This window comes from Ricinus communis, chromosome 6 (assembly GCF_019578655.1).
Source record: "Ricinus communis isolate WT05 ecotype wild-type chromosome 6, ASM1957865v1, whole genome shotgun sequence".
NCBI lineage: Eukaryota > Viridiplantae > Streptophyta > Magnoliopsida > Malpighiales > Euphorbiaceae > Ricinus > Ricinus communis.
In genome coordinates, this window is record NC_063261.1 from 24,981,951 (window position 1) to 24,999,654 (window position 17,704).

Here is a 17,704-nt window from a genome sequence, read left to right on the forward strand (position 1 = left end):
TATCATGATTCATTGTTGATTAGACAGTTATGCATATTGCATCACTAATTAGTAATAACATGTTTATCACGAATTAATAATAGAATTGTCTGTCACTAAATTTGGTGTATAACTGCACATCCTTAATTAATTAGCGATGGAAAGTCCGTCGCTAAATAGTTTGGAACACGTAATTAACAATAAGAATATGTTGGTTGCTATTTCGTAGTATTTATTCTATTGCTATTCCATTACAAGTCTGCCTTAAATAGCGACAAAAACAATCTATAGTTAAAATCTATCGCTATTTCACTAATTTTTTATAGTGTAAGTTCTTAGAAGTAACCTAGGACTTACCAAAGTAAGAATGAAACTAGATCTAGGGTTAAAAAAGAGTCTTCAATACTTTATAATGTATAATTGATTTTTTTTTTTTCGTTCTTTCCATGTTTTTAGAGTTAAAGGATGTAAAAATAAGTTGTATTTAGGGATTAGGAAGAGTTTTATAATATTCGAGAGTGTTTAAGCGAAGCTTAAGTTACTATAGAAATACTATAGGCGACCTCTCATTGTTAGAAAATGAGCTCTCACATTTATAACATAGAATTAAAGATAGCCTATACCTTTTTAGTAATAATATAAAAAAAATAAACAACTGCTAGAGTTAAAAATCAAAAGTAAATAATAATTACCAAGATAGTTTTGCATAATAGATTCAGCTTCACTCTTAATAGCCTTTTTTCAAAAGATTTTTCTACTCTAACTCTTTTGCTTCGTCTCAACTCATCCTTAACATGTCTATGGTTCTAACTATTTTCATCTATAGTCTCATGTGTTTATTTGGATGAACTTGGTATTTTCTTGGATATACTTAATCCTTCTTTGGACAAACATAAAAATACATGTTCAAAAAATGATGTATTTTCTGATTCCATTATCGTATTTTTATGTATATCTGAAATTTTAGGCTCATACACAAGAAACCGATAAGCACTACTGTTATGTGCATATCCTATGAAGACGCAATCAATAATTTTTGGGGCTATCTTCATATTTTTTGGTGTAGGCACAACTACATTTGCAAGATACCCCTATACTTGTAAGTATTTATAGGAAGGCTTTCTTCCTTTTCACGACTCATAAGGAGTCTTATCCTCTTTCTTTCCGGGTACCTTATTTAAAAGGTAATTAGCCAACAAAATGGCTTCCCCCACATGTTCTCAAGTAATTCAAAACTCACTAATATTGCATTCGTCATTTCTTTTAAGATATGATTTTTCTCTCAGCTACTCCATTTGATTAGAGTGAGTAAGGTGTAGTGACTTCATGAATAATTCCATATTTGCACAAAACTCACCAAATATAATTTCATTTACCTCCTAGATCATTTCTCAACACTTTAATCATTTTATTAAGTTGATTTTCAACTTCTTGCTTATAAAGAGCAAATTTCTTTATAGCTTCATTCTTGCTTTTTTAATAAATATACGTAGCAATATTTAGTACAATCATCCATAAAGGTGATAAAGTATTTATTGCTACATCTTGTTTGTAAAAATTTAAATGATACACATCACTATGGATTAAATCAAAGAGTTTTGTGTCTCTTTCAATTGCTTAGAAAGATGACCTTGTTAGTTTTATCTCAACACAAGTATCACACTTATATGGAATTAATATGAAAAACGGATATGTGATCCAAGTTAATTAATCTATGTAAGGTATCATAATTAACATGTCCAAGTCTGCCATGCTATAAATTGGAAGACTCAAGTAGATAAGCAGAAAAAATATTCATTTCATTATGCTTAACAACCGTTACATTGAGTTTAAAAAGCCCTTCACAAATATAACCCCCTTCATAAATATAACCCTTTCCAACATACATGCATTTTTTAGACAAACTAACATTGTCTGACTCAAACACCATGCGGAATCCATGCTTATTCAGCAGCAAACCAAACATTAGGTTATTACAAATTTCTAGCACATATAGCACATTATTCAACGACAGCTCCTTTACAGAGGTCATTTTAAACACAACTTTACTTTTTCCTTGAATTTCAAAAGTGGCAAAGTTACACATGAATAATTTTTCTCCTTTTTTATAAGATTGAAGGAGGAGAATAAGCCTTCGTCTAAGCACACGTGCCTTGTACCACCAATGTCAACCCACCACTCCATTAGGTTGGATCCTACCGAGTTCACCTCAAATACTACAACACATAGGACAATGTTAAATACGTCTTGAATGATGTCATCAACCAAATTAGCCTTATATTTATTACTTTTCCTCTTAAAAAACTTGTAATGAGAGGACTTGTGTCCCATTTTATCATAATTGTAATATTTTTTTTGAAATCTCTTCTTAGAGATTACTCCTTTTAGCTTTAAGGCAACCTTTTGTTTCTTAAAGTTGAAATTATATCCATGCTCTATTAAATTTGCCTTAGCCTAATAAGAACTTAACCATCTCTTTTCAGAGTTTCTGTTATCTTTCTCAATATGGAGTCTAACAATTAGCTTTTCAACGTTCATCTCCTTTCCTTTTATATTTGAGATAGTTTTTGAAATCCTTTCATGCAAGAGGTAGCTTTTCAATAATAGCTGCCACTTGAAAGGTTTCACTCAAATTCATCCCCTCATCATGAATCTCATGCAGTATCACTTAGAGCTTTTGTACTTGACTAACTATAGTTTTGGACTCCATCATTTTATAGTCAAGAAAACGATCCATAATAAACTTTTCAACACTAGCATCTTCTGACTTATATTTTTGGTTTAAGGATTCTCATAGTTTTTTGACTATTATCATTGTAATATAAATATTATACAAAGATTCGGTTAAGTCATTCATCATATAATTCTTGCAAAGGAAATTAGAATGATGCCAAGCATCAACTATAGTTTTCATTTGAAATCTTGTTCATCATTATTAAGGGTTGATGGATCCTCACTCAAGAATCTTGCAAGATTCAAGATAGTCAAGTAGAACAACATCTTTTGCTGCCACCTCTTAAAATTTAGCCTATAGAATTTCTCTAGTTTCTCTCTATGATTCACAAAAACAGCAGGGAAAGCACTTGAGTTCCAACAACCTCAATCACAACACTTGACTTTGAAGTATTTTTCGTTTGTTAAAACAAGTTACAAATAATAAATTTAGGATCACCAAATCTAGAATCTAAATATGTTGCAAATTAGAATATATAACTAAAATATATATTCAGAATATAATCTATAGTATGCAAATGAGAACGGGATCCTTAGGTCGTCCTTTTCCAGCAATCTGTTTTAAGATTATTAATTATAATATATAAAACATAAACATATGCCAGAATTAAAAACCAAAAGTAAACGATAAAAATATATAGATGATAAAGTAATAAAATAAGACACTGATGTAAGAAAAATAAGGCGCTAATAATATGAGAATTTCTGAATTCAAAGAGAGGCACTAAAGCATAAATTTTGGCCCACCAGCATAATGAGATCAAGAAACTAATGAAGAGAAATTAGGACGTCAAAAATTTGAGGCTTATGTATCATACGATCTCCTTAAAATATATTCACCCCTCACTATTGGTGTCTAAAGATGATATGACGTTTGTTTCCTAGATACGGTAGATCAATATAGTTGATGAACACCACAATAACTGTAGCAACGAACTTGAAATATGTTTAAGTTTTATCACACTTGAAAATAAAAAAAGAGAAGAGAGGATGATCTTTTTCACACCTTGAATAAAAGAATATGGTTGATAAATATAAAATGACTAATTGAAGGAAATGACCTTTAACATATTTTGAGACCATTAATATTTCAATGATTAATTACAAGTAATTAATGACTTTTGACATATTATGATTAATTCATCATTAATCCATGATCTTTGACATATCATATGATTTTTAGTATTTCATATGATTTATCTATGTCAATATTTAATACATATTAATTTATCACTTATCTATAATTCATTTTGAGTGAATCCTTTCTAAAATGAGTCATTATATGTTTCACAGTTATTGCCAGTTTTTCAACACACCTGGATGGAAATAGCTATACCCAATTGGATATCAACCTATTTTTTAGTTCAATTTTTGCTCCTTAACTCTTAATTGCTTTGTTTTATTCTCGAATTTTTTAATTGGGTTTTATATATATTAGCTACTATTAATGCTACTTAATTATTTTTAAAAGAAATTTCATGATATATAATTTCTTTAAAAAATTTTATTAGTTACTAGTTAGCTAATCTTTGGAGGAATTATAGAATAAAATATCATACTATTGCTTTTAAGAGAATAATAGGTATATAAGATGTATGTTAAGAGATCTGGGGCCAAGGCTACCCTTGTCCCTCCTCCCTACACCACTGCCAAGTAATTTCTATTGGAAAAACTCAATGAGATTGACAAACAATGTGTAGTAGATGGCTTGAATAGGCAGGTTTGACATAGTAGTAGTAGATGAATATCTTAATTTATGTTTATATTTTATTATTAATAATTAATAATTTACTAAACACTTAATATATCAATAAACAAATGTGACATAGAAGAAGTAGTAGATGAATATTACTATCTGCCATAGCAACACTTATTAGTCATCAATATCAGTTTAATCAAATATGTCTAAAATCTCATGCCAATATTTAAGTTTTAATAACTTAAAAATGATTGATCGCATAAATTATATTTTATATTAGCTTAATTATTTATATTTTGAGATTTGGTGTAATATACTAGTGAATCATTGTATTCCTTTTTATAACATTAATATCTTCTTAAATTCTAATAATTAATTATTATATTTTTTTTATTAGTTAAACTAAGCTGATAATTTTAAATTATAATTTAATTTTTCGATTTGTTATAAAATATCAAACTTTTCTAAAATTAATTTCTTTAATAAAAATAGAGTAAGTTAATTTTAATATTTAATAAAATAATAAGTAATATTTTTATTTACTTTTTAATTGTAATTTAATTTTAGAAATTTAAATGTGTTAAAATATACTTTTAGAAAAATATTATTAAATTTCTAGATAAGTTTATTTTAAATTTTTAAATAAAATAAATAGTTTACTATAATTTTTATTAAATACTAAAATTAACTTGAATTAAAAATAAATTATACTTTAATTTGATTATAAAAATAATTTTAAACGAATTTGACATTTGGTAATAAATTTAAAAAATAAATTATTAATTTAAATTATTAATTTAATTTTTAAATTAATACGGAGTATAGACTGTTCGAATTTTGATTTGAGTCAGTTCAAATGAGTTTTGGTTTTTTCAAGCAGATCGGAGTCTAAGTGATTTAACTATTCAGAATTTTCTGATCAAGTTCGCACTATATAAAATATTTATTTTATAATTTTCAGACACATTAACTTATTGAATGGATTTAAAAAATAATATTTTTCAATTCATCAAGAAATGATTCTTTTGTGGTTTGGGGTTTGAACTTGCTTAAATAATATTTAAATTTATAGATTTTTAAAGGAGTTTGAGCGAAAACCTAGAATTATAAATAAATTTAATAAAATAAATAAAATTAATTTTATTAAAATTTAATGAGATTTTGAAAGTAATAAAAAATATAAAAGACTTGTATTACAATAAAATCGAGAGATTAAACAATTTAATCCTTTTATATTTTTTATAATCAGATTCATACGTTAAATTATAGCGTTTAACAAATTTAAACATCAAATTATATAATTTTTCTAGAAAAGAAAATTCTTACACCATCGATCTCAATCTACTTATCCCTACGAACAATTATTAGGTTTTGGGGTGGCCTTGTATCGATCTTATGGTCGCCACGTGGAGCATTTGTAGAAAAGTCAGAGATGGGCGTTTGCGGTCGAAGCGGTGCACGACTGGCAAGCTGATGCCATCCCTTCCTCCACGTGTTCTTCGTACAATTTACATCTCTGCATGCATCCACCTCGCCACTTTCCTTCCCCACATTGCCCCCCCTGCCTTTCTTTTCTAATTTAAAAGTTTAGGATTATTTGATAGATACAAATTTAATAATATTAAGAGTAATTTAACTATAACAACTATAAAAAGATTTTAAATTGTATTTTCGAATTGATACATACAAATTTATCCACTAATTCTTACTTATATAATATTAAATTGAGAATTTCTTCTATATGGATAAAGATATTTTGAATTTTACATCCTCATTTTTAAATATTAAAACTATAGATATGAATATTAAATAAAAGTAAGATTTAAAACGTTTTGAGTTTTTATAAATTTAGTTCAATGATAAATATATTATTGTGATTTAAATAAAATTTTAGATTTTGATTCTTTTTTTTCTCATTTATTGGGAAGAAAATATTCAAACATTTTGAGAACAAACATATATATATATATATGCAAATAACATTTTAAATGATGATTTCTTTTCTCCATTTGAGGACAAACAAGTAATATGACATGCTCCAAACAAAGCTAAAACTGCATGTTTATATATCCAAGTAAATTTTTCTTTTTCCCCCTCAAACCAGAACCCAGTGAGCAAGAACCCAAGGGCGCAAAGCCAGTGAAATTTTATCAAGAAAAATATGATTCAAGAAAGGCCAACTGCTCTAATATTCACAGTAATACCTCTTGCAATCCTCGCCTTCACAACACTAACCCTAACAACCTCTGCAACTTCTGGGGATGCCACCCTACAGGACCCAACAATTCTCCAAGTCACAGATGATCCTTCTGTTACCCTTAGCAATAGAAAGTTTCTGGGTACAAATACAGAAGAGAATTTCAAGATGTTCATGATCAAGTACGATAAAGAATATGATACTAGGGAGGAGTACATGCACCGCCTTGGTGTTTTCGCCAAGAACCTCATCAGAGCAGCTGAGCATCAGGTGCTGGACCCCACGGCCGTCCACGGGATTACACCTTTCATGGATTTGACGGAGGAGGAATTCGAAAGAATGTATACTGGTGTTGTTGGAGGTGGTGCGGTGGGTGCAGAGGGTGTAACTGCAACATCCTTTTTGGAGACTGCTGGGTTGCCTTCGAGCTTTGACTGGAGGAAGAAGGGAGCTGTTACTGATGTGAAGATGCAGGTATATATTGTTTTTAATCTTTCTTATATTTTTTGGTTGATTTATCTATTTTCTTTCACATTGGGACTTTGACCTTTTTATTTCTTTTATTTTTCTAAAAAAATTTATGGGGAGGATTATCATATTTAATTAGAATTTATTGATGAAAAGAAAGATTAATCACTTACCGATTAATTGGGGTTCGAAATTTTGTTTTGCTACTCGAGTCTTATAATTAATGGGGTTCGAACTGAGGGACCCAATTGTCTCAATTTACAAATTTTAAGTGGGCATTTAGTGAAGTTCAATTTTAATTTGATTGATAAACTCCTACAAATTTGCTTTTACTTTGCACAAGGAAATGGCTGGTTATTCTTTATAGACTGAAACTTTTGAGGCTGTGCTAATGCAGGGTGCATGTGGATCATGCTGGGCTTTCAGTACTACTGGAGCTATTGAAGGAGCCAATTTTATTGCAACAGGAAAGCTTCTCAATCTTAGTGAGCAACAATTGGTGGACTGTGATAGAGTGGTTGGTTTCAGATCATCTATCAATATCTCTGGCCTGCCACTGCAGTTCAGAGATCAAATCTTTAGATTTGTAGCCCTATATATCACTCTAGCACCACTAATTGGCATCTCTGCATTTATATCATTACAGAGAAACTAGAAAGAACACGAGCACAGAGTGCTAATCACTAGAAACCTTGTTTTCAAAGCTCATTAATGTCTTAATTAATTAGTTGTTCTTGTTTTTCACTTTGTGAAGTGTGACATAAAAGAGAAGACTGCTTGCGATGATGGTTGCGGTGGAGGTCTCATGACTAATGCCTACAGGTATTTGATAGAGGCTGGAGGGTTAGAAGATGAGATTTCATATCCTTATACAGGGAAACCCGGGAAATGCAAATTTGACGAGAAGAAAATAGCTGTACGAGTTGTGAATTTTACCAGTATCCCTATTGATGAGAACCAAATTGCAGCACATTTGGTCCATCATGGACCTCTAGCAAGTGAGTTTAATTTTGCTTCAAACTATCTGTCTATGCATGACATTTGTTTTTAGCAGAATACACGAGCAATTGAATTTAATATATTGGTATTAAGCGACAAGGTTCCTCTTCCAAACAAGTCCCAAGTCAAAAGATTTCTTTAGTCATAAGACTTAAATTTATGATCTTATTGAACTATAATTAAACCATTAGGTTTAATCTTATGTGGCCAAACACTTAGTGCCGGAAATCTTTCAAATGTAGCAGTTTATTTTTCATTTTATAAAATATTTCCCTATAGCCTAGCAGTTTATTTGCCTCAAATCTAATGCGTGCTTGAAGACGAAGTTGTTTTTGGGACAAAGTTGGTTGTTTTGTTTTTTCAAGTGAAGTGTATTTGGGGTGGCAAAGGGTATCGTTTAAGTTATACCATAAAAATGTATCTAATAGGCTTCAACCTGAAAGTTCTATTACATGTTTGAAGAAGCTAGCTATCACAAATAGTTCCTGTTCCCCTTCCCCTTCCCCCTCCCTCTTCACTTTTTTATTTTTTTAAAGGTACAAGGAATTCAATAATGAGTGTCTGCAAATGCAGTTGGAAGTTTATGTTAAGCAAAGTGTCGGCTAATAAATCTCTTCTCAAATGCAGTTGGATTGAATGCAGTCTTTATGCAAACTTATATAGGAGGTGTCTCATGTCCGCTTATTTGCGGCAAGAAATGGATCAACCATGGAGTTCTGCTTGTTGGGTATGGTGCTAAAGGGTTCTCCATTCTTAGACTTGGCTACAAGCCATATTGGATCATTAAGAATTCGTGGGGAAAACGATGGGGAGAAGAGGGATATTATCGCATTTGCAAGGGGTATGGCATGTGTGGAATGGATAGAATGGTCTCCGCAGTGGTAACTCAAGTCTCCTGAATCTTTGCCTCGGCCAGTTGAATAAAAAGGGCGAGAAAAGTAAGGTGAAACTGTCTTGATTATTGATCGTTAGGCCTACTTGAGGGGATGGAAAATGAGTTATTATAGATGCTGCTGCTGCTGTTGTAGGATCAAATATTAGCTAATAACAATAGATACTTCTTTTCTCCTTCAATAATGGAAAGGTTTAGCTAAGATTGCAGGGTTTACTACGCCAGATGATTAGAAAGAGATTCATGTTTAATTATCAATTATTTGTTTCGGTGTTTATAATTGTTTCCTTTTATGAATTAATTCATAAAAACTTTTAATATTGGTAGAAGAAAGGACATCAGAAATAAATTAGTAACTATTGGTGGAGCAGTGTTGAGCTACTGGTTTAATGAGTTCAGTAGCTCTCTGCTAAAAATTGATTGTGGATGGGACTTTGCTGGTTCCGCACAAACTCATCCCCCAGTAAGATGTTTCATGATTATGAGTTACTGAAAAGGTGGCATTTTTACAATCTTGTCAATTTGTTTTCTTATTCTGAATTAAATGATTTTGTTCTGAGAAATTCACACTCAATTACAGACTGTTGTAAAAATCCATCGGTTAAAATTTCAATAGGTTTTAAAAATTTTAACAACTAGTAAAAATTTGATTTTGGTTCGGTTTTATAATTTGTGGTATTGTTTTAAATTTTCAGTATTTGGTGTTTTCTAAAATTTTTAAATAAAATAAATGTTTGATTATAAATTGTTATAATTTGATAACGTGAGTTTTAAATTTTTGTTATAATTTTATTATTTGATTGGCTGATCTAACAAAATTAATGATATCTCGAATTCTTAAATTATATTATTAATATATTAAGATTTAATAGTAATTGATTGAAATTTATATATTAAAAATAGTTGAACGGTGAGATTATGAAATATAAAACGTAGTATTTTTAAGATTATTTTTATTACTATTTATTAAAGTATAAGAAAAAAAACATAAAAACACAGAATTATCAAATGGCGTTAAAAAGCTGTTATTCTTCGTCAACCGTTTAAAAATATAATAACTATAATGTAGTTTTAATGTCTTGGTATTTTAATTTTTATTGGTTTTTTTAATTTTGTTTGCATTTTTTACGGGTATTTATTCTTTTGGTTGTTTTTTTAAATTCTGCTAATCTTATAGTAATTATTGTTTTTTTCTTTAATTCTTTGAAGGTCCGATAATCTAAAAATCTATATTTTGGCTGTATTTGTTATTTTGATCAATATTTTAAAAATTATCAATCGGCCAATTGAATGTGATTTTTGTTAAATTAAAATGTTGGTTGGAATTAATGAATATAATTTATAAAATAAAAATATAAAATTAAATAATGTTTATAGATAATAATATCAGGAGTAATTAATTTAGATTTTTTATTTTTTAATTAATGTTTATATTACTGATCGTATTGTTTAATTTAATCAAACAATTTAATATACTTATATTGTACATAATTTGTTAAATTAAGATTAAATTAATAATTTTTTGAAAATTAATTGAAATAGTAAAATCTTATAATTTTTTTAGTTGTTTAGATTAATAGGTCTTTTTTAAATTCGTCTTATTTATAAGAATGTAAGATTTACTGTTATTTTTTTGTTTTATAATTTAAATTAATTTTGAAAATTTATTTCTTATTGTTTTTATATGGACTATATAAATATTTTAATTGAATTAGTATTCTCTCTAAAATATATTTTCCTATAAATATTACCGCTTGATCGAAAAAAAAAAGTAAAGATAAAATAGTGTTATTTTCATTCCTTTTTTAGGGTATATTTGTAGAAAAGTCAAAAATGAAAATAGATGAAATAATTAATGGCCAGAGCCTGCGTGCCTGTTAAAGACACATTTAATAAAAAAATGTAAAATAATAGAATAAAATGCTAAAATTTAAAAATGAGAGTATATATGTAGAAATAACGAAAGGTCATGGTAGTTTTCTTACTGTAGTAATTATTGACTTATTAAATAAAATAGGATAATAACTGATACGCCCGGTTTTTCAATTTGTTAACAGTTGAAGCATTGATTGCAACTGTAATTTCAGAAAAAATAAATCTTTGCGGCTCAGATTGATCAGATTAAATCAAAGAATAGAGTAATTAATGTATATATATATATATATAGTAGCTACAAAATATAAATAAGTAATAATTTATATTTTTTAATCAGTAAAATATTTAATTATCACATTAAACTAGTAATTTCAGCCACAAACACATATTTTCTTATTGTTACTAATAGTGCAGGGTGGGCGTAAATATTCTTGAAAATATGAAACCAACTGTCATCTAATATTCTTAATTAAGTTTTATATATTCAAGTTCAATAAAATATATATATATATATATATATATATATATGGTGCTTAGATAATAAATTATGGACCTTCATTAACCGATGAAATGATAATTTACAGTATGAATCTAATATTATATATTGTTTTTAAATTTCATTTTATTATTTACGTATAATAAATTTATATGGATTGAAAAAAAAAAAAGAAATTGAGCCATCCAATTGATATTTAATATATTAAGAAAATTAAGAATCATCATGTAAAATATTTGATCTTTTTAGACTATTATAGTAGATTATAAGTAATTGTGCTTGAATGTTAATCTTCTTAATTAATTGAAACGTTGATTTAATTAAACTACTTTTGAAAATGCTAAATTATGTTTTATGATAATTTATTCTTAGGTTTAATTGGTTTGGTATTTTTAATTGAATCGACTTATTTTGGAAAGTAATAGATCATATCCAATAAAAAATTTATTCTTAAATTTTGATAATCCATCGTTCTATTGGTTGACTGATCTATTCTTAAAAGTGTTAAATTATGTCTTATGAAAATTTACTTTTAGATATTAATCAATTTACTCTTAAAAGTGCAAATTCATGTCTTATAATATCTTACTCTTAGATTTTGATCAATTTAATATTTTTTATTAATTATCTAATTTCAAAAATGATAGATCATATCTTATAATAATATATTCTTAAATTTTAATCAATAAATTATTTTCATAAGTGCTAGTTCTTGTTTCATGATAATTTACTTTTAGGTTCTAATTAATATATTCATCAATTTTTTTCAAAATGATATACTTTTAAAGACTTGCGTGATTATGTTCTATAATAATTTATTTATAGTTTTTTTATCAATTCATATTATTTTTTGGACTACTACCATAAGTGTTAGGTCTATTGTTTTATAATAATTTACTCGACTTAATTTGATTTAATTGAAATTAAACCAATAGTGCTAATGCGTATCACCTAAGACTTATTTATTAATTAATTAAACTTTGATTAAAATTGAAATTATTTAAATAGTGATACAACATGGTTCACACTACCTTAGAGTTATTTTATGCTTAATTGATAAACTTAGACCAAGTAGAACTTAATTGCACTTTAAACTATTTAATTAAACCTTATTAGTTATTAACTTATTTCAGAAGAGCTACCACATATATTATATCAAGACTTATTTTATGCCAGTTCTGTTTTAAATTGATAAATTATTTCTTAAAAAATGAACGACGGTGCAACGATGCACTCTTTTGCATTTAATTAATTAAGGCTTTTTCTAGTATAGATCTAGTCTATTTTATATCTGTCAAATAATAGACCTTAGATTTTAAATTATTAATCATCACCATTGAAACTTGCTACCACTAACTTGCTTGATAGGTAGAAAACTTTTAACCTTTGGAAATAGTTACCTTGTCTTTTTATTTTAATATGTCTTACTTGTCTTTTCTTTTAATTCGTTTGTTTGCAGCTTCAAGAGAATGATTCGAAAATTTTTGCAGAGTGGAGCCATGCAGTACTAGATATGATATAAATCCTCTAAAAAATAAGGCTTTTTTTCAAATAAGCAATTCATTTGGGACCTGCAAATCCACTTTTTTTTCTATTTAAAATCAGTCCATTGTCTTTGTGTTTTCACATCGACAATTCTTTATTTTTCTTTCTTCTTCTTCCTTTCACCATATTTTTCTTTTCCTTTTGTTCTATTTCATCTGTTATTGTTGTCCATTTTTTTCTTGTTTGTTTATTATTATTATTATTTTTATTTCTTCTTCTTTTTTTCTTTTTGTAGATTCACTTAAAACGAATAATACTTGTTGTTGCTAGAAAAAAGAAAATCAATATTCGAAAGTGTCTTTCAACTAAACTGTTTTTCTATAATATCTCTCTGCTTGCCCTTATTCACCATCCTAAACTATTGGAAAACAACTGGTCTTTTCCTCTATTTCCGTAGAAACCAACCATTTCATCTCTTCCACAATTTATTTATACTATTAACACCTAAATGAAAAGAAACAAGAAAAAAAACTTGAACGAGACATAAGCTTCTCCATAAAATGAGATCTTATTCTCATAAATTATTGTTTTAGTCCTTTATTTTTTCTTGTTTTCATAACACTCTAAAACTAATTTGAATGCTTTCAAATAAGTCCACAAAATAATGACTAAAAATACTAATTTGTAATTAATGAAAAGGTAAAAAGATCAAATCACCTCTATCATAATAGTATTATTACCAAAATGTCGTATATTAACGTAATTAATTAAGAATATGTGAAAAGCAGTATTTTACATTTAAATGTCTATTTTAAACCATTTCATTTATTAATATCTTATGTAATAAGGTAATTCCAATACTTGATTAATTAAATTCAATAAAAGTAGTTAGCCAATTTCTTATGTTCATATTAAGAACACTCAAAATAAATTTTATTGTACCATAATTATGAGTTTATTTAATAAAATAATAAATTCTGTATAAATCATTTAAATTAAATTATATAAATAAATATTACTCAACTAAAATATTATCATTTTGTCATAATTACGAACTACTATTATTATTAGAATGGCGTATAACAAATCAGTCAACCCAATTAACTAGCGATATGATTGTTTAAGTCTATGTTTAGTAAACAAAATATTTATGAATAAATTGAATGATAAAAAACTGTATATATATATATTTTTTCTTTTTGTAATAATCCATTTAAATATTTCCAGTTTTTATATAAATGAAATAACAAATTTAATAAATTTGTACCTTATGATAGTTTATTTTAAAAATACAATAAACAATTTTTACCCATTTAATTTAATTTAATTTAATTTAATTATAATGTCAATTTCTTTTTTACATTAATCTTTGAAAAAAAAGCTTGATAACTTTTTATTTACATAGTCCATTGCGCTATTAGGTATAATAATATAAATAATTTTAATGATTAAAAGTAAAATGTATTTTTGATGATATTTCAGTATAAGTCTAAGTATAATCTAATAAGATTAAATCATATGGACCTGTTTAGTTTGAGCTCATAAACTATTTAGAAGTTTTCTTCACTTGTACAAAAATCTTAGCCCACCTCATAACAAATTATATCTGTCATCTACAATTAAGAAGTCTTGAATTGTAATTAAATTAATGAAGAAAAACATTAAATTTAAACTTTAAATAAGAAACTTAGATTATAAACTCTACATTTCCAGCAAAGGATATATTAATAAAATATATTACTATTTATATAAAATACTATATTGTGTTTATATAATAATTAAAAAAGACTGTAAACTCTCCATTTATTCAGATCTAATTGAGCCATTTAGCATCGTACAAAAAAGATATATAGTTTAATAAATTACTACCTAGTATAGTTGTATGTTTATGTTTTATCAAATTAATTATAATGATATATATTCCTTAGTCAGTTAAATCAATAATAATATTATACGTGAGTCTCTTTTATTTAAATATTAATAATGATATATATTTATTATTTTTAAATAATTAAGTATATATTAATTATTTTAAATATAAAATATATATTAGTTTTTGTTTGTTGTAATATATATATATATTATATTATAGTTAAAATTAACTCGGTGAACTTTTTGACAGAATCAGCCTAGTAACTTATGTTGGCTTTTATCTGTTTTCTTTCGTTAATTTTTTTATTGATATTAAATATAAAATGCAATGAATAAGAAATTAATAAATATAAATAATAAAATATAAATATTTTAATATTAAATAAATAAATATAATATATATATATATATATATATATATATATATATATATATATATATATAAATTATTAATTTAGTAGGTAAAAGTAAACAGAAATGTTCCTTACCTCCAAAGGAATCACACACTCTTTTTTTTTATTTTCTTTTTCTTTTTCACCGCTATTTTTTTTTTTGACAATAGATATAGTAAGCATATCAGTTATTAAGAATATAAATATTTATTTTATAATAAAAAATAAATTACCACACTTTAAAAAATATAAATTTCAATATCGGATTCGGTGTGCCTGCCACCGTACTAGAATCTGGTAGTTATTGCTAATTTTCTCGATGAATAAAAAATGAGTTGATGAAGTATGTTCTTAATGTCTTCTGACACAGTAACACACAAATCTAGACAAACTAGGGCGCAACTGTAATCACTCGTCCATATCGTATATTAACGCACTCATTAATGTTTTCAGGTCCTCACCTTTCAAGAAAATGGGCAAAATTAATTTAGTCGCTTCTCGCCCCTATTATAAGAACAACTCTCTTCCTGTTCAGAAAATGCAATCAGTAGTCCAAGTGATCACCTGCCAAAAAACAAAGAAATGGTAACAAAAATGCAAGTTGATATTATTTCAAGAGAAGTCATAAAACCATCTTCACCAACTATTCATCATTACAAACCTTTCAAATTTCCCCTTTTCAGTCAGCTTACTCCCACTACTTATTCTCCGGTCATCTTCTTCTATCCCACTACAAAACCCAACTTGAACATCACTCAAACCTTAATTCATCTGAAGAAAACTCTTGCAGAAACCCTAACTCTGTACTACCCTTTTTCTGGAAGAGTAGTTGATAACCTTTCCATTGATCATTTCGATGAAGGTGTTCCTTTCTTTATAGCAAGAGTTACTGGGCTAGTGCTATCCGACTTTCTTAAAAACCCAGAAATTGAGCTCTTGAACGGGTTCCTTCCATATAAACCTTTCACTAAAGAAACAGACAAAGGAGTTCCGCAAATGGCATTTCAGGTGAATGTGTTTTCCTGTGGGGGGATTGTTATAGGCTGGTCTTCATCACATAAGCTCGTCGACGGACCAACTGGTGCAGCTTTCATTCACGCATGGGCTACCATGTCACGTACAGGGTCACTCAGTGATGTTATAAAGCCCAATTGTGACGAGGCATCGATATTTTTTCCACCAAGGAATCCATTTCCAGAAGAACATTTATCCTTAATGGAGAGTTTATGGTTCACGAAAGGTAACTATATTTCAAAAAGGTTCGTGTTCGATTCCAAAGCAATAGCTTCGCTCAGGGTTAAAGCTAGAGGAGAAGGAAATGAGAAGAAGAACATGCCATCGCGTGTTGAAGCTCTGTCATGCTTTATATGGAAATGTTGCATGGCTGCGTCTAGGGCAGCTTCAGGAACACCAAAACCTTCCATTTTAGTTGAAGCAGTAAATCTTCGAACAAGAACAAAGCCGCCAATGTCTAAGGTCTCTATTGGCGATATCTTTTGGTGGGCAACTGCAGTTGCTGATCCATCTCTGCACAACAAAGAACTGCACGAGTTAGCAACACTACTTGATGAGGCAATTGCTTTATATGACAGTGACTACATGGAATCACTACAAGGTGAAGATGGATTTGAAACAATGTCCGAGTACTGTAACCAGCTACGAGGGTTATTTTCAATTGAAGAACCAGATATTTTTGCATTTACAAGTTGGAGTCGTCTTGGTATTTACGATATGGATTTTGGATTTGGAAATCCATTCTGGATTGGAATATTGGGGAAAGTTGGACCTGCTTTTCGGAACCTTACTGTATTTCTTGAAACAAGAGATGGTAAAGGAATTGAGGCATGGATTACTTTAGACGAAGAAAGAATGGCTCTGCTGGAGCGCGATCCTGAGTTTTTAGCTAATGCTTCCCCAAATCCAAGATTTTCAAGCCTGTGAGATTATAGATATATATAGTGTAGTTTGATTTTGATAATAATGAACTTATGGTCTAAAGTAATATTATATAGAAATCCTTCTAAGGATGTGGTGCACTACTTGTCCATCAAGATCTGCACTTCTTCGGCTGCACTTTGGAAATATAAATTAAAAAAGAAGAAGATCTTATTTGCACTTATTTTAGATACATGTCTTTCTTTATTGATCAAATCACCATATGAATAATATATATTTATTAATTTTATATATTTAAATATTTATCCAATGTCAAAAGCAAAGCACTCATATATCTGTATTGTTTAGCCGTTGCTAATAAAAAGATTTAATAGTAAAATTTAAAATTAACAAATTGGTGATAAAATTGTCAAAATTTAATTAAAATTGTATTTTTTCAACTCAATTTAAATTTTTAATTTTAAATATATAACTAGACCAAATATACTATCGATTCCAATTGAATTTTTGAAACTATATATATATATAGTGAAGAAACAAGTATTCATTAAAATTCAAAAAAAAAAAATGATAAGTTAAAAAAAGAAAAGAAAAAAGAAACGAGGAAGGGCTAGATTGTTAGTAATATTTAAATTTTAGAAACAATTATATAAAATCCATAACCTATGTTTACATTTTTATTCTCCACATGAAAATTACACAAGAATCAAATTCATATATC

The 17,704-nt window shown here is 27.8% G+C and overlaps 2 protein-coding genes across 2 annotated transcripts; both read left to right on the forward strand.

Moving 5' to 3' along the window:
* The first annotated feature begins 6,440 nt into the window (after positions 1-6,440).
* Positions 6,441-9,244, forward strand: LOC8261722 (probable cysteine protease RD19D). Its single transcript, XM_002533331.4, has 4 exons — positions 6,441-7,082; positions 7,474-7,593; positions 7,831-8,074; positions 8,703-9,244. The coding sequence occupies exons 1-4, from the start codon at positions 6,573-6,575 to the stop codon at positions 8,972-8,974; spliced, it is 1,146 nt and encodes a 381-aa protein (XP_002533377.1). The 5' UTR covers positions 6,441-6,572; the 3' UTR covers positions 8,975-9,244.
* Positions 9,245-15,621: 6,377 nt separating this feature from the next.
* On the forward strand, positions 15,622-17,211 carry LOC8261723 (stemmadenine O-acetyltransferase). Its single transcript, XM_002533332.4, has one exon. The coding sequence runs from the start codon at positions 15,670-15,672 to the stop codon at positions 17,026-17,028; it is 1,359 nt and encodes a 452-aa protein (XP_002533378.1). The 5' UTR covers positions 15,622-15,669; the 3' UTR covers positions 17,029-17,211.
* The last annotated feature ends 493 nt before the right edge of the window (positions 17,212-17,704 follow it).